Raw genomic sequence first — 21799 nt, forward strand, 5'->3', positions numbered from 1 at the left:
GAGAGAGAGGAGGGACAGAGAAGTGGTTCCAGCTGAAGTTGGAGCCACAGCTGCAGCTGTGAGAGACAGGGTGACCGACAAATGGTGGTGCACTTGTTCGAAGCGCCCAGTAATGCCAAGCAAAGCAGAGCAAAAATTAAACTCATCTGCATTTAATTAAACATATATTCAATTTATTTTCTTTCTCTTGTACGTGTCTCACATTATGTTTACTGTGAATTCCTGCTATATAAATAAACTGCTTTGAACTGAACTGAAATGTAGCATGTGCAGAACACTTTAGTGACGGGGCACATATCTGCCACTGTGCTGCATCATCTGGTAAAATGAAGGGCCCACTGAAACCAGCTGCTGGAGATATCAAAGCAACATTTCTGCTCATGCTTGATAGAATCTCAGCCGTTCATAAATATCCTTAACATCAGTGTCAAGAGAGCCATTGGTTTGCATGTCCTCGGTCTCGCATGCTTGCTTTCTTTTCTTTTAAATTCACATGACTTTCATTCCATAGCTGTGCTGGATGCAAAATGGGGTTATCCTGAGTGATCTGAGGCACCAAGAGGACGAGACTCAGGAAAAACGTAGTTCAGGTGTCGATTGATGGATGGAGGTACTGTTTTAGAGCTTTCATTGTCTCTGAAGAAAAGATCTACTGTCTATGTCTGGCCCCACTGTGCAAGCAGAGGGCAGATTGAGGGTATTCTGCTGATACAGATGGCTGATACACCCCGGTGATCCCACACACCGTTTTTCATCACCATTTCATCTTTTTATCATCTCATCTCATCCGATTCACTGAAGCACAAAATGAAATGTAGGGCTGTAACTTATTGTCTTTGCTAGTTTTACTAAAGTAAAAGCAACTTCTTTCACCATAAGAGATTTGGGGTGTGTGTACCCCCCCTTTGATTAGCCGCACAGAAATGATTGTGTCCACTGAGAAGCCTCTAGGTCACACCAGGATTTAAAACAACAAATGATTTCATTCCAGCAGAGAAGAGTGAGGATATCAGCTGCCCATTTACAATCATTTCACCCCGTTACACTCATCAGTTTTGCTATTATTTTGAATGAAACGTAAATAGAATTTGATCCTAATCATACAAAAACAACACAAACATATCATTCTGATAGATCTTCACATGGCTTACACTAATTTCTTATTTTGCATTAATATTGCATGCACAGCAAAAAGGTAGACTCCAGATGATTCAGGATGGCATGTAGCAGCTTGTAATGTCACATTTGAACTGTCCTCTTTTATTTTGGCCACTCATGTTTTATAAATATACATAAATGCATATATATATTTATATACATCTAGGCTAAAAACCTACTTATTTAGCATTGCTTTTAATACCCAGTAGTATGATGACACTTTTATCTTATTTTATCTTAATCGATTTTGTTGTATTTTATTGCTTTCACTGTTCTTTTATTGTTTTTATTTGTTTTTACTTATTCTTCTCTTTATTTATTACCTGCTGTAAAGCACTTTGGTACACCATAAGGAATGTTTATCAAGGGCTGTATAAATGACGTACATTTACATTTACATATTAATAATGTGAAGCCCCAAAACTTTTTTTTCAATAGGAGGGTTTCAGTTACGTCATCATGGGAGCGCGCAAATTTAAGTTGGTGGGCAGGAAGCTTGACTACCATAACAACAACATGGAGATGAGTGAATATTGTAGTGGTTTGGAGCCGGCATATAGGGAAAGGTATTTGGCTTTAGTAGGGAAATACATTGGTCGTGACCCATACTTAATGAAAATGTCAGAATTTTCGCAAGACCGGAACAATTTGCCGAATATAGAGGCTGTGGACATAACGAGCTACCTGGTTCTCCAGACGTCTTACTACACCAAGCAACAGATGAAGGCCCACAAAAGTTTGGAGGCATACAACTATTACCACAGCGGATGGATTAGCAAACTCGGAGTAAAACGTCTACAGAATGATTGTGTTTTGGTGTTCGCCAGGGTAAGTTTGTTTTCTGTGTTGTTTATGGTGCATTATGCCAATGGAAAATGCAGTGTGTAGTGCAGGGCTGGGCAGTAAAGCAGAACGTAACATGTTGAATGCCGAGCTGTGAATGTTGGCACTCATGTTTTGATAAAATGCCGAGATCCAAATATCCAAATGCTGACATTGTGTCTTAGTTAGCCTAATGCACAAGGCAGAGAGAGAGCGAGCGATTCTGTTGTCAAGAACTTGGGAGCTAATGTGCCCTGTTAGCACTTAAAGTGTTAGTTCGCCATTTTGCACATTAAGCCCTGTTTTTAGGTAGTCTGGGGTGAATTATAGATGTTCTGATCACAATTTGGACATTTGGTGCTGAACGGAGCATTTAGGTATCCACTGCTGCAGCCCCCCCACCTTTGCATTGAGTCAATGACCACTCAAGCAAACAATCATAAAACGGCATTAAACTTTCGTTTGAAAAGACATGGAACTCACCGTGTGGTCAGTGGTGGACAGCGATAAATTGACCCGAAAATCGCAGCAGTTTTAGCATTTGGTGGACCTATTTTTCCGGACACCGTTGAATAGCAGCAGCAAGACATCCAGCGACATACAGCGCGCGGAGTAATACTAGTCAAACCAATACAAATCAATGAAGACGGACAATAATGGTAATATAACTTCTCTGGAAGCTATTTCGCGGTGATTTTCGAGCCAACGTATCGCTGTCCACCACAGACCACACGGTGAGTTTCATGTCTCTGCAAACGAAAGTTTAATGCCGTTTTATGATTGTTTGCTTGAGTGGTCATTGACTCAATGCAAAGGTGGGGGGGGGCTGCAGCAGTGGATACCTAAATGCTCCGTTCAGCACCAAATGTCCAAATTGTGATCAGAACATCTCTAACTCATCCCAGAATACCCCCAAACAGGGCTTAATGTGCAAAATGGCGAACTAACACTTTAAGCACTTCGTGGATACTACTGAAACGTGAAGATTGTGACGACGTGACAAATTTGTTTTGTTTAGATCAACCACTCTCAGAGATCGCATGAAACACCGATGACGGTGTCTTAGCTCTGTGTTTTGGTAACCCAGCTTGACCGTCGGAGCCCAGTCCACTGACTCAGTAGCCAGCAACGCGTTGGGGCAGCCTTCAAAACAAAGCCCAAACGTAGCCCGTATTACATTACTGTTGATTGGCATTTAACAACATAATACTTTACTGCACTACTACTAAACAGTTAGATTTCGCACATACCTTTGACGAAGTGGTTACCGCAGACACGAGCATTTGCAGATTCAGCCCCTCCAGTCTGTAAACGTAGGTTAGCTATCCACCTTTTGCGGCGTTGTTCTGTGAGTTTTTTCCATTTCTCACCTCTATGGGCGATGACCTTAGGTACTCGATAGTAACCCTTTCCCTTCTCTCGGTTAAACCGATTGCTACATCCAAAAACGGCTCAAAACTGAGGCATTTTGGGCAAAAAAGTGGCAGACAAAACACAGTGTTTTCAATGGGACCCAGCTCCAGTTGCCCACCACTTAGGTTCGCGCGCTTAGAAAATACGGAAGTGACGTCAAGTGAAACCCTCCTATTGGACAAAATCAAGAAACTTATTTTTCCTAAACTCTTCAAAATGTACAACAACTTCTTTCATTTCTGAATGATTTGAAGATTTTTTTTAATCTTAAGCTAAGTTTTTCAGTGCATTCATCTAACTCCCCTCTGAGCCTCAGTAGAGCTACTGTTATACCCGGACTAAGAGATCTGAACACATCACACCAGTTTTAAAATCTTTACACTGGCTTCCAGTCAGTCACAGAATAGATTTTAAAAGCCTGCTGATGGTTTACAAATCCCAGAACGGTTTAGGCCCAAAATACATCTGTGACATGTTCAGAGAATATAAACCTAGCAGAGCTCTTAGATCCAAGGACTCAGGTCAGCTGGTCCAGTCCAGAGTCCAGACTAAACATGGAGAAGCAGCATTTAGCTGTTATGCTGCAAACAAGTGGAACAAACTGCCAGTGGAGATTAAACTTTCACCAAATGTAGACATTTTTAAATCCAGGTTAAAAACATTTCTGTTCTCATGTGTCTATGCATGAAGTCTGCACGATATCTTTTAATTTATCTGGACTGTTGCTTGTCATTCAATTTAAATGATTTTATTCTTTTATGTATTTTGAATGCTTCTTACACTCCCTGCTGCAATGCTTTTTTTATGTAAAGCACTTTGAATTGTTTGTACATGAAATGTGCTATACTATGGAAGCAAATCGTAATCAAAATTCAAATTCAAATGCATTATCAGAAATGCTTTTTCATTTTAAGAATGTGGCTGCATTATTTGACTCATAAATAAAATTACTAATCAATCATCCTATTTGCATTTCAATTTTCTTCTTCAAGACTGCTCATTCTTTCACTTAATTCAAATGAAAAGGACAAAGACATTTGAAATTTAATTTTCAAAATATGCCTCAGCAAATAGATACCAAAATTCAATTTGAAATGTAAAAGTTGAAAATTCAAATGCATTATCAGAAATGCTTTTTCATTTTAAGAATGTGGCTGCATTATTTGACTCATAAATAAAATTACTAATCAATCATCCTATTGCATTTCAATTTTCTTCTTCAAGACTGCACATTCTATGCCATAATCAAAAAGAAAACAAAGCGGACATTGCTTTTTCGTTTTCGTGGTCTGCATGCAAAATACTGCCCACAATTCGATAATGAAAAAGCAATCTGAGCGGCGCAGGAGAGTGACGTCACGCCTGCTGACCGTGCTACCCATCATGTAGGCTACGGTAGGGGGCGGTGTGCACATTTGCTGTACAGTTTAGCTGCCCAGGTGGAGTCAAACAATATATCCGATTCTGATGCCCGTGACCGGGTTGAACGGGTCACAGAGAGCTTGGCTGCATACTCTGCCGTCACAGATTCAGAGGTTAGTGCAGCAAGGGCTAGCGCGTCGCGGCTACGACCGGCCATGACTTTCTGGCCGCGGCCATTACTGAGGGAGCAGCCATTAATGAGGCTGAGACAGACGTTGCGAACAGGAGTCGGGGGATTACCTTTCACAGGTAGGATTCAACATTATTATTGGTTGTATTTTGTCAATAGAATATTATTGTACTGTATTTGTGTCTGCCGGCGAAATCGTAGCCAGCAAACGTTAAACTAGGATATGTTTATAGCCGGTGTTATGCCGAGAAGTGCACCCCCTGCTGGTCGTACTTTAAGGAGAGTCTGTGATGGAATGATATGATATAACTACATCATAATTTGTTTACCTAATTGAATTAACGGATGCAAATCTCAATAAGTCCAAATTTGTATATAAAATTAAAATAACCAAATTTCATAGTTTCAGGTTCATTTTTATATCATTTCATCTGGGCTATAATGAGTTGAGATTGTTAATAGAAAATGTATCCAACCGTCTTTCGTGTTGACTACAAAAGTATTAGTCACGGCCCTTACTTTTGAATATATGTCCAATAATATAAAAATAGTTAGGAATAGGAATACTCTAAACTCTACAATTGTCGGATTATCATAATTGTACACGTATTATTAATTTACATGAAGAGATGTGAAAAAAAGATGCACGAATGAAACACCATTGTCAGCTGAATATTATTTTTTTTGGATAAATGTAATAATCCACACCTGAAACGGTTTACGCGCGCTCCGTGAATGGGAATGCACTTCTCGGCAGAACACCTCTGTTCACACGGCTATTAGGCCAACGGAGACTTCATAAATCATATATTCCATAACACAGGCTTAGATTACAACTAACACAAGAATGCTACTTTTGAAATAATGCAAATATTACTGTTATAACATTGACCATCAGATTTTACACAGGTTTATTAATGACGTTTATTATGCCTGTATTATTCACATGTAATTCTTTCATCCTAACAAAAGTATTTACCTCATGTCTCATACCCACCCCTCAGATTGTCCGACCGAGAGTTGGTGTTATTCCCTCCATCTTGGGCTTACAGGTTCACCTAATAAGAGTAGGTGTATCATCATAAGGCTATTAGCATTCATAAATTGAAATATTATCAATAACAGGGCGGGGTGAAATACTTATCCCTGTGTGTGTGTGTATTTTTATATATTTTAATATTATGCTTCTTCATTTTAGCCAGAAAAGGGCAGGACTACATGTTCTTCCAGAAAAGCTGAAGAGAGCCTGTCTGTGGCCACTCAGGATGACAACAAGGGCTCGCACATTTTCTGGTGGGGGGGGGGGACACACACTAGGGCCAGAACACCAACTACAGGTACCGTACATTAACAGCAGAATGACAGTGTGTGATAGACTGGTCAGTAGGCTATATTTATAAGACACCGATGCCCGTTGTCAGCTGCCGCTGTTTTGGCAGCTCGAGCCTTGTCGTAATTTTGTAATTTGGAACGGATGGAATGAGAATCCAGCTTTGTTATATACATATGTATGTGTATATATATATTTCTAGTGTAAGGTAGAGGATGTTTGTTTTGTATGTGTATTTATTTGACGATTGCCTATGGTGCCCTACGAATGAATGAGTACGTATGTATACACACTGCTTGAAGATCATTCAAGCTGTTGACCTAACGAATTTTCCAATCATGTACTACAAGCTTTGTATCATTGAAGAGGAATAAAGACACTATACAGCTGTTATGATTTTTATGTAACATCTTTATCAAATCTGTAATAAAGTATTTCACAAGGCCAAAACAATGTAAGAAAATATCTTTGATTTTTGCTTTTTTGGCTTCACAGCATAACTTTGTTATGACCATGATCAAGGTTCAAGGTGCAATGTTTTTTAAATTGCCAATTGTGCATGAACCGCAGTCAAGACACATGCACTACTTGTTCAGGGATCTCTCTGAGTTAGTCTAGAAAAATAGAAATACTATAATAAAATATAAAGAATATAAAAAACACTGTACAAGAAGGTAGTTGTATATACACAAGTTTTAATATTTTGAATGGTATCAACCTAAAGCAAAACAAAATGAGCTAAAAGCCCTGAAAGAGGAGTGTTTTGCAGAGCTTGTTTTTGTCTCATGCTCCCTTTTATGCAGGTCAAGAGAGGTCAGTTTGCCAATGTGGTGGAGCCTTATTTTCAGAAACACAGACACAAACAATGACAACAAGTTGGAATAATGGTTGTTGATGCCAAACTTTGTCTCCTCAATGTGTTCCCCAAGCTGAAAAACATCCTCCGTTCTCCTCCCGGATGATGTACGTGACTGTCGTCGTCTTTACAGCTTTGCTGAAGCTTGGCGAATCACCCACTCTGCAGCTCTCAGCACCTTCACTGTGCCACATGATGGAATCACTAGTACACCGTTGTTTTTCAGGGCTAGAAAGTGGTAGCTATCATGAAATGATGAAGGTACAGCATCTCTGACCAAGCTTGCATGGCACACACCACAGGACAGCTTTTGCAGAATCTGGAGGACTACAAACCCTGCGATGTAGTACAAAGCATTGTCCACAACATCCACCAGTATAAATATTGAGAAGTAGCTATTTAACATATTTAGAACGGTAATTTTGATATGATGTTTAAAAAAGAAATACTCAAATCATTAGGCTGAGTTAGTGAGTTTGAGGTTGAAGCTTCTGGGTCATCCTGAGTGGCCACAGACAGGCTCTCTTCAGCTTTTCTGGAAGAACATGTAGTCCTGCCCTTTTCTGGCTAAAATGAAGAAGCATAATATTAAAATATATAAAAATACGCACACACACAGGGATAAGTATTTCACCCCGCCCTGTTATTGATAATATTTCAATTTATGAATGCTAATAGCCTTATGATGATACACCTACTCTTATTAGGTGAACCTGTAAGCCCAAGATGGAGGGAATAACACCAACTCTCGGTCGGACAATCTGAGGGGTGGGTATGAGACATGAGGTAAATACTTTTGTTAGGATGAAAGAATTACATGTGAATAATACAGGCATAATAAACGTCATTAATAAACCTGTGTAAAATCTGATGGTCAATGTTATAACAGTAATATTTGCATTATTTCAAAAGTAGCATTCTTGTGTTAGTTGTAATCTAAGCCTGTTTTATGGAATACATGATTTATGAAGTCTCCGTTGGCCTAATAGCCGTGTGAACAGAGGTGTTCTGCCGAGAAGTGCATTCCCATTCACGGAGCGCGCGTAAACCGTTTCAGGTGTGGATTATTACATTTATCCAAAAAAAATAATATTCAGCTGACAATGGTGTTTCATTCGTGCATCTTTTTTTCACATCTCTTCATGTAAATTAATAATACGTGTGCAATTATGATAATCCGACAATTGTAGAGTTTAGAGTATTCCTATTCCTAACTATTTTTATATTATTGGACATATATTCAAAAGTAAGGGCCGTGACTAATACTTTTGTAGTCAACACGAAAGACGGTTGGATACATTTTCTATTAACAATCTCAACTCATTATAGCCCAGATGAAATGATATAAAAATGAACCTGAAACTATGAAATTTGGTTATTTTAATTTTATATACAAATTTGGACTTATTGAGATTTGCATCCGTTAATTCAATTAGGTAAACAAATTATGATGTAGTTATATCATATCATTCCATCACAGACTCTCCTTAAAGTACGACCAGCAGGGGGTGCACTTCTCGGCATAACACCGGCTATAAACATATCCTAGTTTAACGTTTGCTGGCTACGATTTCGCCGGCAGACACAAATACAGTACAATAATATTCTATTGACAAAATACAACCAATAATAATGTTGAATCCTACCTGTGAAAGGTAATCCCCCGACTCCTGTTCGCAACGTCTGTCTCAGCCTCATTAATGGCTGCTCCCTCAGTAATGGCCGCGGCCAGAAAGTCATGGCCGGTCGTAGCCGCGACGCGCTAGCCCTTGCTGCACTAACCTCTGAATCTGTGACGGCAGAGTATGCAGCCAAGCTCTCTGTGACCCGTTCAACCCGGTCACGGGCATCAGAATCGGATATATTGTTTGACTCCACCTGGGCAGCTAAACTGTACAGCAAATATGCACACCGCCCCCTACCGTAGCCTACATGATGGGTAGCACGGTCAGCAGGCGTGACGTCACTCTCCTGCGCCGCTCAGATTGCTTTTTCATTATCGAATTGTGGGCAGTATTTTGCATGCAGACCACGAAAACGAAAAAGCAATGTCCGCTTTGTTTTCTTTTTGATTATGGCATAGAATGTGCAGTCTTGAAGAAGAAAATTGAAATGCAATAGGATGATTGATTAGTAATTTTATTTATGAGTCAAATAATGCAGCCACATTCTTAAAATGAAAAAGCATTTCTGATAATGCATTTGAATTTTCAACTTTTACATTTCAAATTGAATTTTGGTATCTATTTGCTGAGGCATATTTTGAAAATTAAATTTCAAATGTCTTTGTCCTTTTCATTTGAATTAAGTGAAAGAATGAGCAGTCTTGAAGAAGAAAATTGAAATGCAAATAGGATGATTGATTAGTAATTTTATTTATGAGTCAAATAATGCAGCCACATTCTTGAAATGAAAAAGCATTTCTGATAATGCATTTGAATTTGAATTTTGATTACAATTTGCTTCCATACTATACAAATAAATTTGATTTGATTTTGATTTGATTATATTCCAAGTTTTCGCTGCCACGCGCTTATGTGTGTAGAAAGAGCTGTTTACTGTTCCGATTTCCAGTATTTGGCTTGTTAGTTACCCGCGCGCGCTGTACACACCCACCCACACACGCGCAAACAGAGAGTGAGAGTCCTCCCTCCCTCCTCTGGTTTCCTGTTGAAGCAGTGTGTGTGTGTGCGCGTGTGTGCGCGTGTGTGCGCGCGTGTGAATGGTGAAGCGGTGACTCTCCAGCTCCTGGGCAGAGTAGAGCGGAGCGAACACACCAAACTAACCGTCCTCTCTGCCCTCTCTGTGCTCTACCTTTGATGTGAATGAGAATCTTCGGCCGGAGGACACGGAAACATGCCGGGAGACACTCGCTGCTCTCTATCTTTAGGAGGAGTTCTATCCTTCGTTTTCTTCTCGGTGCTTCTGGAGTCCGGGACTGCGGGTGAGTAACACTTTAACTAACTTCTCTGCCTGTTGACTGACACGAGCTCAGCCGCCTTCTTCACTAATGTCAGCCCAGTCTTTTTAAACCAAAGCTGGACTTTTGCCATTAGAACGGGGCCTGGGAACGTTCTGCTCCGGTCCGTTATGCGTTGGTCTCCGGGGGGCTGAGACCAGCCCGGCGCAACAGGTGACTCCAAACGCGGGCTGATACACCGCTCAGCTATGCTGCGACCTCCGCACCGCACAAGGTGTTTGCACACAGTGCATACGGACGTTTTCTCTTTCTAATGTCGGAAACAGCGGAGTTTGTGTATCCCCTTAACGCCTGAATTTATATAGCTGTATATAAAAAAATGTTGTGTGTGTTTTAGCCTTTAAGTAGATGGTAAAATGCTGAGATTATTAATTTCACTTTTGCACAAAAAATAAATAGAATTTTTGGTATTGGGGGAATTGGTATTGGGGGAATAAAGATGCTATCTCAGCTGGTTGATTGAGTCAAAAGGTTTGTAGCATATATGCAACAATAGGGGTTAAGGGGTTAATTTTGGCAAAAGTGTGTTTATCATAATGATAATACATAAGCCATAACTACTCTTTGTAAGATAAACCAGAGGACATACATTTCACTATAGATGAGATCATTGTAGAAAGTGAATGATTTACCACGCTTCTCTTTTCCAGCATACCATGTGAAAACAAACTCTTCTTCATTGGCTCTGTTGCATCTTCACTACTACTTATTCATTTTAATTTGAATGAAAAATGCTCACGAACAACAGCAGAATAACGACTAACAATAAGACAATAAGTTTGATCTTACCGGTGATGTGCGGCTCTGCTCAGCAGCATATTAACACATACAGCAAGTCCATAACGTGGACTCATCTGAGAAGAGTCATAGTGACAATATAAGCTGCAAGCACAACGTTAACTAAATCATTTTTTCAGACGTGTGAAAAGGTTGCAAGTTCAGCAGATTTCAACCCTTTACTGCCCAAAGGTTCTATCTATGAAGAAAATAATCATTTGGTATCTCTGCTGATGAACACAGTTTCTTTGTGGGAGGCGGTGGTGTTAAAGATAACGTTTGCTTGCTTGGAGCTCCTGGTTTTGGTAATGACTCTGTTTTCACTTTTACTCCTCCATGCTCGTTGCTGTGCATTCGGTTGTTTCCGCCTCTTCCTCTGTTGGCTGAAGGACAGATTAGATACTCTCACGTTACATATAGTGGTACTAAGTGGTATTACAGTCCAGTCCAGTTTGTCTCTTGAGTATTTCAGTTGCATATCTCTGCTGCATGATACATAGGCGTCTTTTTATATAATGTTATAACTATTGCTTTTTACAATTCCGTTGAATTTCTTATCTTTTAAACCTCTTTTTTATTTTTTTACAAAGAGCACCTTTAATAGTGCCATTTCAACAGCCATGGTCTCATTTTATCTGTCATATCAACGATGCCTGTTGACAGGTGGTTAGACTGACAGCCATACTGAGATGAAGAAAAGCCTGAGTTGACATGGAATAAAAGTTGATGTCGTGTGAAACCCCCACTGGACTTTCCTTCCCCTTGTTTTCCTCTCTCCGCTGTTTGTCCCGGCCCTCCTATCATGGCGGGGCCTTTTTGGAACCTGCCTGGAAATCCCACATACCAGAAAGACTGTGTGGTCCTGAGGCGTTATGTGTCACAAATAGGCACATAAATGCACAAGAAGACACAAACTTCCACCCACGTGCCCCTCTTCCCCCCCTCCACCATGCAGTTTCTGATATTCTGACCTCTCCAGAGCATCTCAGGCTGCAGGAAGCTGCTTGTCACTGACATTCCAAACAGCATGGCACTGTTATTTTTATCTTTTTCTTCATAGCTTGCCTTCAGTTCATGTTGATAACAATCTGCTAAGTGGGCTCTCACTGGAAGGTTCCATCTTCCTTCCTTTAAGGGGATCTTCATCTTGTTGAGGTCGCTGTGTGGGTGAGGTTTAGCCAAGATGGCTAAATTCAAGGTGCCGGTGAAGAAAAACTGTTTGAGTGGGAAACAATGGTCTTTCCAGGGGTAAGAAATACTCTCTGTTTGAACTAGTTTCTCCTTCTTTGTTTACATTCATTTAGCTTAGACTCAGCACAGAAAGAGAGAAGAGGAGAGGAAAAGAAGAGTGTCAACTGTTTCTTTAATCCGTCTGAAGTGTCTTTCCTTGATTTTTTTTTTTCTTTTAACGAAAGAAGTGAACTTTTCGTCCTCAATTTGCTTTGCTGAATCCTTTGGGTCAAAGAGAAGGAGGGATAAAAGTATGGAAGAACCAGGGGAAGAATGACTTTGAAGGGGAGGAAGATAAAAACAGGCAGGAATGAGAGGATTAGGAGAGAGAGGTGAAGTGAAAGATGTGGGAGGATAGCTTTCAGGAGCAGAGTGGGAGAGCCAAGCCGCCTGCTGTGACAGTTATGTAGCCCTGAGCAGCCTCCTGCCAGCTGTCTCTGCTCATTTTAGTGACAGCACTAGACCAAAATTAAGGGCTATTATTTCCAACGAGATGTTTTGACTTTTTTATTTGCAGTGCTGTACTGCTCCCAAAAAATGTCTGTTATGAAATCTGTTACAGTGATTGTATAGGCTTAGATTAGGACCAACTGCCTCACACTGGAATGTGTGCTCATTAAACCAGCGTACACGGAGACACCTATAAGTTCAGTACAAAACTTCTACCACTGAGGACCCCAAAAACTGCACCGACTAAAGACACATCCATTTTCTACAGCTGCTTAATCCAGTTGAGGGTCGTGGGAGGGCTGGAGCCTCAGCTGGCATTGGGTGAGAGGCTGGGTGCCCCCTGTACAAGACAGAGGGGGTCAAGCTCAGTGGGAGTGGTTCCATTAGGTCCCTAACAGTGCCCTGTTCAAATGATGAAACCTCACAAGTCCAGTCAAACTGTGATTTTAGTGGAAAGCTAAATCCTCCTTGATGTCACTTTTCTGTGCTTTAAATGCAAAATAAACCTGAGCATTTGAGCAGAATGGTACAGTCTCTCTTGGATAAATTGTTGGACTGTTAGCCAATAACCTCAGTGTGTTTGAAAAGGTAGGAAGGAGGAAGAGAGGCTGAGAGGGTGGTATCTAAGCTGATGGGACAAGGTGCTTTTCGTAAAAAAAAAAGTTTGTGTTTGCTTTGCTATACCCAGATTTATTATTGTTTGGATCGTAAGTGTGATACTCGTAAAGGGAGCACCTGTAACGGTGATGTTACCTGCTAGTTTATTTTTATTTTATCACTCCATGCTTCGTGGTGTTTGCTGTAATGTGTGAATGTGATGCATTCAACAGACTTTTACAATAATAAAACCTGCGTTAATGTGCGATAAAATATTTATCGGCGTTAAATAATTAATAAGTTAACGCGATAATAACGAGTTAACTCGCCCAGCCCTAGTTTTCACCCATGTCAATCATTTGATGGTATTATGCATTATAGTTGATGGATTATTCAAAGTCTTTGGAATTTTGCAATAACAAACATCATTCTGAAATCATACCACAATTTATAGAATAATTCTTTTCCCCCTTGGATTGCTTAACTTCTGCCCATCTTTAATTGGGAGAGCTCCTTCCCATGTTGCTTGTTTTTTTACCCAATCTTGTTACTGACCTGTTGCAAATCAACCTAATTAGTTACAGTATGTTCCTCCAGCTGTTTATTTTTTAAGTACCACTTACGTTTCTTGTCTTTCATTGCCCCTATTTTAACTGATTCATTCTGCCATCAAATTGAAGATGTGCTATATTTTCTATGAAAAAGTAAAAGGTTTCACATTCTACATTTTATATGTATTATACTTAGGGCTGGGCGAGTTAACTCGTTATTTAACGCCGATAAATATTTTATCGTGTATTAACGCAGGTTTTATATATATATTTTTTAAATTAAATATATATTTTTTTTAATGTTTTTTTGGGGCTTTTGTGCCTTTAATGGATAGGAAAGTTCATAGAGACAGGTAGCAGGGGACTGAGAGAGGGGGAACGACATGCAGCACAGTCCGATGTGGAACTTGAACCGGGGCCAGCTGGAGCGAGGCCTGTAGCCTCTTATACATGGGGCGCCTGCTCAACCCACTACGCCACGGACCACCCTTGTTTTATTATTTAATTTATTATTGTAAAAGTCTGTTGCTCACAGGCTTTTATTTTGTAAAAGTCTGTTGATGTCTGCTGCGGAACCGGAAAAGAAAGTAATCAGGGGATCCACCAAACATGGAGAAGGGGACGGAACTTATACTCATTACAGGTGATGTCCTAAGAGGGCGGATCAGGGTAGTGTTTCCTGAAGAGATGGGTTTTCAGCTTGCGGCGAAAGATGGGCAGCAACTCAGCTGTCCTGATATCAGTCGGGAGATCGTTCCACCATTGGGGTGCCAAAACAGAGAAAAGCCGTGACCGTGTCGATCGTGCGCAGGGACCCCTGAGTGACGGGGCAGCCAGGCGCCTGGTGGCCGCAGAGCGAAGTGGTCGGGCGGGGGTGTAGGGCTTGACCATAGCCTGGAGGTATGAAGGAGCTGTTCCCTCCACTGCCCTGTAGGCCAGCACCAGAGTCTTAAACTGGATGCGAGCAGCTACAGGGAGCCAGTGTAGAGAGCGGAGAAGGGGAGTGGTGTGGGAGAACTTGGGGAGGTTGAACACCAGACGAGCAGCAGCTTTCTGAACCAGCTCCAGAGGTCTGATGGCAGAAGCCGGGGCGCCAGCAAGGAGGGAGTTGCAGTAGTCCAGGCGGGAGATGACAAGAGCCTGGATGAGCACCTGTGCTGCCTTGTCGGTGAGGAAGGGGCGAATCCTCCGGATGTTGTAGAGGAGGAATCGGCAGGAACAGGTCACTGATGCGATGTTTGACGAGAACGACAGTTGGTCGTCCAGGGTCACACCCAGATTCCTCGCGGTCCGGGTTGATGTCACCAACGGAGTCATCCATGGTGATGGCCAGATCTCGGAAAGGGCAGCCCTTCCTCGGGAGAAACACCAGCTCAGTCTTGTCCAGGTTGAGCTTAAGGTGGTGCATCGACATCCACCCCGAGATGTCTGCCAGGCACGCAGCAATGGGTGCTTCCACTTGGGTGTCAGAAGGGGGAAAAGACAGAATCAGCTGGGTGTCGTCTGCATAGCAGTGGTAGGAAAAGTTATGGGAGTGGATGACAGAACCAAGAGACGATGTGTAGAGGGAGAAAAGAAGAGGACCCAGGACCAAACCTTGGGGAACCCCAGTGGTGAGCCTACGTGGCTTTGACACAAACCCTCTCAGTGTGACCTGGTATGAGCGATCTGTCAGGTAGGATGAGAACATGGAGAGTGCAGAGCCAGAAACCCCCATTCCCTCCAGGGAAGAGAGAAGGTGCAGACAGGTCCAGGAGAATCAAGACAGAGGAGAGAGAGTTAGCTCGAGCAGTTTGGAGTGACTCAGTTACTGCTAGGAGGGCCGTCTCAGTTGAGTGGCCCACCTTGAACCTGGACTGGTAGGGATCCAAGAGGTTGTTCTGGTGGAGGTAAGAGGATAGTTGTTTAAAGACAGCACGTTCAAGAGTTTTGGACAGAAAGGGTAGAAGGGATACCGGTCTGTAATTCTTGATCTCTGAAGGGTCAAGAGCTAGTTTCTTTAGAAGAGGAGTGACTCTGGCAGTACTGAAAGCAGAAGGAAAAGAGCCTGATGTCAAAGATGTGTTAATGAGGTGGGTCAGCCATTTTCATTTTAAAGTTCTTCCAGACGGCGGAGTCGACAGAACCAAAGTCATCTGTAAACACTGCCAAGTTGAATTGTCTTCTCACCATAGTAGTTCCAGTCTAAAATATCACTTAAAGGCAAAACACACAACTGATAGCAACAAGTCATTCAAGGAAACAGACAGTGGAGCGAGGCTTCTACATAAAAACTACATCAAGATGCTGATGTTAAAAGTGTGTTTGCACAACAAATGTTATGGCCCTTTCATTCATATGGTAGCCCTAATTATACTATATGTTTTTTGTGAATAAGGCAAGGCAAGGCAAGGCATCTTTATTTATATAGCGCATTTCATACCACAGGCAACTCAATGTGCTTTACATAAAGACAAGGCATTTAAAAGATAAAAATTAAAACACAGTTAAAAGCAATCAAAGAAGAGGGGGAAAAATAAAAATATAAAAAATAATCATTAATTAATTAATTTAAAAGTGAAGAGCACAGATAAAATACTTTCAGGTGTCATATGCAGAGCTAAATAGAACTGTTTTCAGCCTGCATTGTCAGAGTTGAGGCCTGTCTCACATCTTCTGGAAGGCTGTTCCAGATTTTAGGAGCATCAAACTGAAACGCAGCCTCACCTTGTTTAGTCCTGACTCTGGGCCCCAGCAGGAGACCCCTCCCTGAGGTTCTCAGAGTCCGAGTTGGTTCATATGGCTCTAACATGTCAGAGATATACTTTGGCGCTTGACCATGAAAAGACTTGTACAAAAGCAGAGTAGTGCTGGGCAGTGTTGCCATAGTTACTTTGAAACAGTAATCCGACTACTGACTACTGATTACTTCTTTAAAAAGTAACTTAGTTAAGTTACTGACTACTTGCTTTCAAAAGTAACTAAGTTAGATTACTTTTAGTTACTTTCAGCAGAGGCTGATCTCCCGCCCCTATAACATGAAAATGACTACCAGTTCTGCCAATACTCACTTTATTGACATGCATTTTAACCAGAACATCAAAAATGACACTGGCATTTGTAAACTTTTTCTTGAAATAGGCTTACATGTTTTTTAAATAAAAAAAAAAATAAGACAGTCTTTCTTGACTTTACTTAAAATATAAAAAACCTCTTACGTAAAAAAGTAATACATAATATTGAACATCCCTTGAACCTGTAGTTGTCTAACATTAGAGCAGCAAGAAGTGGTTTTATGAAACAAAAACAGTATAAATAAATCTAAATACTCTTTCTTCACTTCATTTAACTGAAATACTTATTACAAATTAAATGCTTTTTTGACTTCATTAAATATAACTTAAATACTTCTTATAAGAAATAAAGTAGCGTTTCTTGACTCAATTTAACATAAACACTTCTTTAAAAAAAAAAATACAATAGACATTCTTGAACAAAATATCAGTCATTCACTCGCAGCGATGCAGACAAACGGACGGTTATATCACGTAACCTGCTGATAATTATGGGCCCAAGCCAGTATGACAGTCAAGTTTTTGAACGAAAAATGTCACGTTTATCCACCCGTTGACCAATAAAAGTTTAAACAAACCTGATTGATCGTCAGACCCGTCGCTTTGCAGACAACTGCAGCTGTTACTGGATTAGCTACACCTGACGAAGTATACATAGATAAACACCCGTACACTCATTCAGATATCATAGAAGATGTAATACAGTACAAAGACGTTAACAAGTCATCTTTGAGTCATCAATTGCAACCAGGTAACTAGCTAGCCCTCTCCATAGCACTGCCTGAAACGTAGGCTATATGTTATAAAGTTAGCACGAATAGCTAAACCCATCAACTATCGTCTGTGACAGGCACTGATGAAAACTGTGGTTTAGACTGGTGTATTTATTGAAAATGATTAGGGAAAGTGAGTAAAATGTAACAAATGATATCGCTGGTGTTTAACATTTTAGTGGGACAGATCCCTTTTACTGGGTAGGTAGATGTAAAATAACGAGTGACTTCCCGTCGCGGACACTGATATAACTCATAAGAAAACGAAATTATCCCAAATTATTTCAATACAAATGTATGGTTGTAATAATCGTGACTATATGTTGACAAAAGCCAAATATATGTTCCCCTGAAATGCAGAAATAGTAACGCACGATGTTTTAGATAAGTAACTTCAATCTGACTACTAGTTTTGAAATAGTAGTTGCGTTAGACTACTCGTTACTGAAAAAAGTAGTCCGACTACAGTAACGCGTTACTAATTAACGCGTTACCGGCATCACTGGTGCTGGGCGGTATACCGGTTCACACCGAATACCGGTTTATAATTTCGTTATGATATGAAGTTTTAATATACCGCCATACCGGTGTATTTGATTACACAACGGGGGGAACGCTGCGTCACGCGACATTGTTTGAGACGGGACCCTTTTCAGTGTTGCGCTTCTAAACACGCATGTTTACTGTCTATGGATGCGAGGTGATAATAAGCACTTGCTTGAAGGTGGATAGCAGTGTTTCCCACACATAGACTAATTCGTGGCGGTGCGCCACAGATTCAACACCGGCCGCCACATATTGCATTTCGTTATTATTATTATTTTTAACGCTATTTAAAAAATACTCATATTCGTTAAGCTGCATTTCCTTTCCCTGCTCTCCCTCCGTCTCTCTGTCAGCCTACACACACACACACACACACACACACACACACACACACACACACACACACACAGCCCCTCCCCTCCGTGCACACCGCGTGTGTCTCCATCAGCGAGATCATCCCTGGAAGCGTGGAAGCTTGCTAGCTTCAGCGTCGCGTTAGAATAGCTCCCATTAAAAGGTCCTATAAAAATATTTTATATTTTTAATACAATGTTGTCCCGTCCCGACCCGACCCATAGCAAACAAGCGATTACGCCTTCTTTATAAAGTTAACTAGTCGCAAGTTTGCCGTAAAAAAAAACCAACAAAAAAAATGTAGTTGGGTTGTCGAGGTCAAAACACTGGCAGCTGTGAATCAAATAAAGTAGGTTTTTTAAACTCTTACACTGAATGTTTGCTGCTTCAATCCAGATGAGTATTGAAAAATATTTTCCGCGATTGAAAAAGAGACATGCGTGTTGAGGATGAGGACCAGCCTGAACCGGAGGTATCAGTCTGAAACAGAGCTGAACAGTCCGACCAGTGTAATTAATGTTATTAATTTGTTTACAATGAAGATGTGAATATTAATACAATAAAGTTCTGTGTGACAAATTATTAACGAAGGAATTATTTTGAAGAATTTTTATTTTTATTTTTAATTCTGTTCTCAATCTGTAGAAAATGCTGTGAAAACCTAATTATGCAAGAAAAAAAAAATACCGTGATATACCGTGAAACCGTGAAAAAATACCGTGATATGTATTTTTGGTCATACCGCCCAGCACTAAAGCAGAGCTGTTTTAAAGTCTATTCTCTGAGCGACAGGAAGCCAGTGCAGAGACCTGAGCACTGGACTAATATGGTCGTATTTCCTGGTTCTAGTCAGGACTCGAGCAGCAGCATTCTGGATGTACTGCAGCTGTCTTCCAGCCCGTTTAGAGCCCAGTTTAGACTGCGTTACAGCAGTCTAACCTGCTGGAGACAAACGCATGGATCAGTCTCTCTAAGTCTGGTTTAGACACAGTCTCTCTAAGTGGTTTAGACACTATTCCTTTGATTCTGGCAATGATTTTTAGATGGTAAAAAGCTGTTGATGTTACTGATTTAATTTGGCTGTTAAAGTTCAGGTCTGAGTCCAATATTACCCCGAGATTTCTAACTTGATTATTAGGTTTAAGAGAGAGAATCTCAAGGTGACTGATAACACTTTCTGTTTGTTTCTGATGATTTCAGAAACAAACAGAAGATGACAATGATTTCAGTTTTGTCTGAGTTTATCTGGAGAAAATTGTTTTGCATCCACACACTGATCTGTTCGATGCAGTGACACAATGTATCTACAGGCCCGTGTTCTCCTGCCGTCAGTGACACGTAGATCTGAGTGTCATCTGCATAGTTGTGGTTGGACACATTATAATAATAATAATAATAATAATAATAAATTTATTTGTATAGCACCTTTCACAGAAAATAAAATTCACAAAGTGCTTCACAATACGATGCAAGTCAACATTTCATATACACATCATATACACACATAAGAAAACACAGTAATTGCAGAAAAGCATGAGGCTACAGAGCAGATGGGCACTTTAAGTACAGATAAAAGCTATTTTAAATAGGTGGGTCTTCAGATTCTTTTTGAAAATGTCTAAAGAAGTTGCAGACCGTAGACAGAGAGGAAGAGAGTTCCAAAGAGTTGGAGCCTCTACCTCAAAGGCACGATCACCCTTTGTCTTTAGACAAGAGCGGGGGACAGTCAATAAGCTCTGGTCTGAGGACCTAAGAGACCTGGTTGTGTTATAGGGGTGGATCAGGTCACAGATGTAACCGGGTGCCTGATGATTAAGGGCTTTGTATGTGATGAGAAGAATTTTAAACTGGATTCTGAACCTTATAGGCAGCCAGTGTAAGGAAAGTAGAATGGGTGTGATGTGAGTCATCCTGTTGGATCTAGTCAGTAACCTGGCTGCAGTGTTTTGAATAATTTGTAAACGGTTCAGAGATGATATGTTGAGACGTGTGAAAAGTGAATTACAATAATCTAACCGGGAAGACACAAATGCATGAATAATCATCTCCAGCTCAGGCCGGGACACAATGGACCTGAGTTTTGCTATGTTTCTGAGCTGGAAGAAACAATTTCGTGCTAATGATTTTATGTGCTCCTCAAAGCGCATGCTTCGGTCGAAGGTAACCCCAAGGTTTTTTAGCTTTGACTGAGCAGCTGATGAAACAAACCCAATACTCTGGGCAATTTTGTGGGCTAAATTCTCAGGTGCAATAATTAGAACCTCTGTTTTTTCAGTGTTCAGCTGGAGGAAGTTATTTGCCAACCACTCACTAATGGCACCCAAACAGTCTTGTAAAACAGCAAAGTTGGATTGGTTTTCTGGTTTGCAGAGATATATAACTGAATGTCATCAGCATAGCAATGATAAGATACACCACTGAATTTATTTATAATGTGCCCTAATGGAAGCATGTATAGAGCAAATAACAATGGACCCAAGACAGACCCTTGGGGTACGCCACAGGAAAGAGGAGTATTTTCTGACGTGAAAGGCCCAACAGATACAGAGAAATTCCTATCAGAGAGATAGGAGGAAAACCACTTTAGGGCAGCTCCAGAGACCCCAACCCACCGTCCAAGCCTATCAATCAGAATTTTATGATCGACTGTGTCGAACGCTGCACTAAGGTCCAACAAAACCAGAACAGAGCATTCACCTACATCAGAGGACATCAGTATATCATTTGTGACTCTGAGAAGCGCTGTTTCTGTAGAATGCATCTGATGGAAACCAGACTGAAATTTATCTAAAATGTTATGGGCAGACAGAACTGCAGTGAGCTGATTGGCAACAACTTTCTCTAAAAATTTTTAAATGAACGGCAGTTTTGATATAGGCCTGTAGTTATTTGGAGCAGATGGATCAAGGTTTGCTTTCTTCAGAAGTTGTTGGACAATTGCGTGTTTAAAGTAATTTGGGACACAGCCTGATAACAGGGAATTGTTTATGATGGTGACTAGGCTTGGACCAATAGCTTCAAGGGTATTTTTGAGGACAGATGTAGGTATGATATCAACTGAACTGGTTGAGGAGTTAAGGCTGCCGACTAAATCAGTGAGGTCTTGCAGGGAAATTGGGGTGAAGGCATCCAGAATCGATGGCCCAAATTGATGGCTGGAGAGGGGGTCGGAGGAGGGTATAATGCTATCCCTGATATTTTTTATTTTGTCTACAAAAAAGGAGAGGAAACGATTGCAGTCCTCATTTGACAGAATTGGCAAATCAGGAGGCGCAGGAGAGACAATGTTGTTAATGGTGTCAAATAGGACTTTAGGATCGCGTTTACTAGTTGCAATGGGATTGGCAAAGTATGAAG

General features: G+C 40.8%; 1 protein-coding gene and 1 long non-coding RNA gene across 3 annotated transcripts in view; one reads left to right on the forward strand and one right to left on the reverse strand.

Moving 5' to 3' along the window:
• Positions 1-6950: 6950 nt before the first annotated feature.
• Positions 6951-9395, reverse strand: LOC142379620 (uncharacterized). The gene is made up of 3 exons (XR_012769787.1): positions 8778-9395; positions 7830-7892; positions 6951-7698 (listed from the first exon to the last, which is right to left on the reverse strand). It is a non-coding gene; the product is annotated as an uncharacterized LOC142379620 (long non-coding RNA).
• Positions 9396-9861: 466 nt separating this feature from the next.
• Positions 9862-21799, forward strand: part of tgfbr2b (transforming growth factor beta receptor 2b) — a 70841-nt gene continuing 58903 nt past the window's right edge. For both annotated transcript variants that reach the window (XM_075464679.1, XM_075464681.1), the window contains exon 1: positions 9862-10075. In XM_075464679.1, coding sequence (XP_075320794.1) covers positions 9988-10075 — 88 coding nt within the window. In that variant the 5' untranslated portion in view covers positions 9862-9987. The remainder of the gene's footprint in view (positions 10076-21799) is intronic.

The sequence above is a fragment of the Odontesthes bonariensis genome, chromosome 5 (genome assembly GCF_027942865.1).
Source record: "Odontesthes bonariensis isolate fOdoBon6 chromosome 5, fOdoBon6.hap1, whole genome shotgun sequence".
Taxonomy (NCBI): domain Eukaryota; kingdom Metazoa; phylum Chordata; class Actinopteri; order Atheriniformes; family Atherinopsidae; genus Odontesthes; species Odontesthes bonariensis.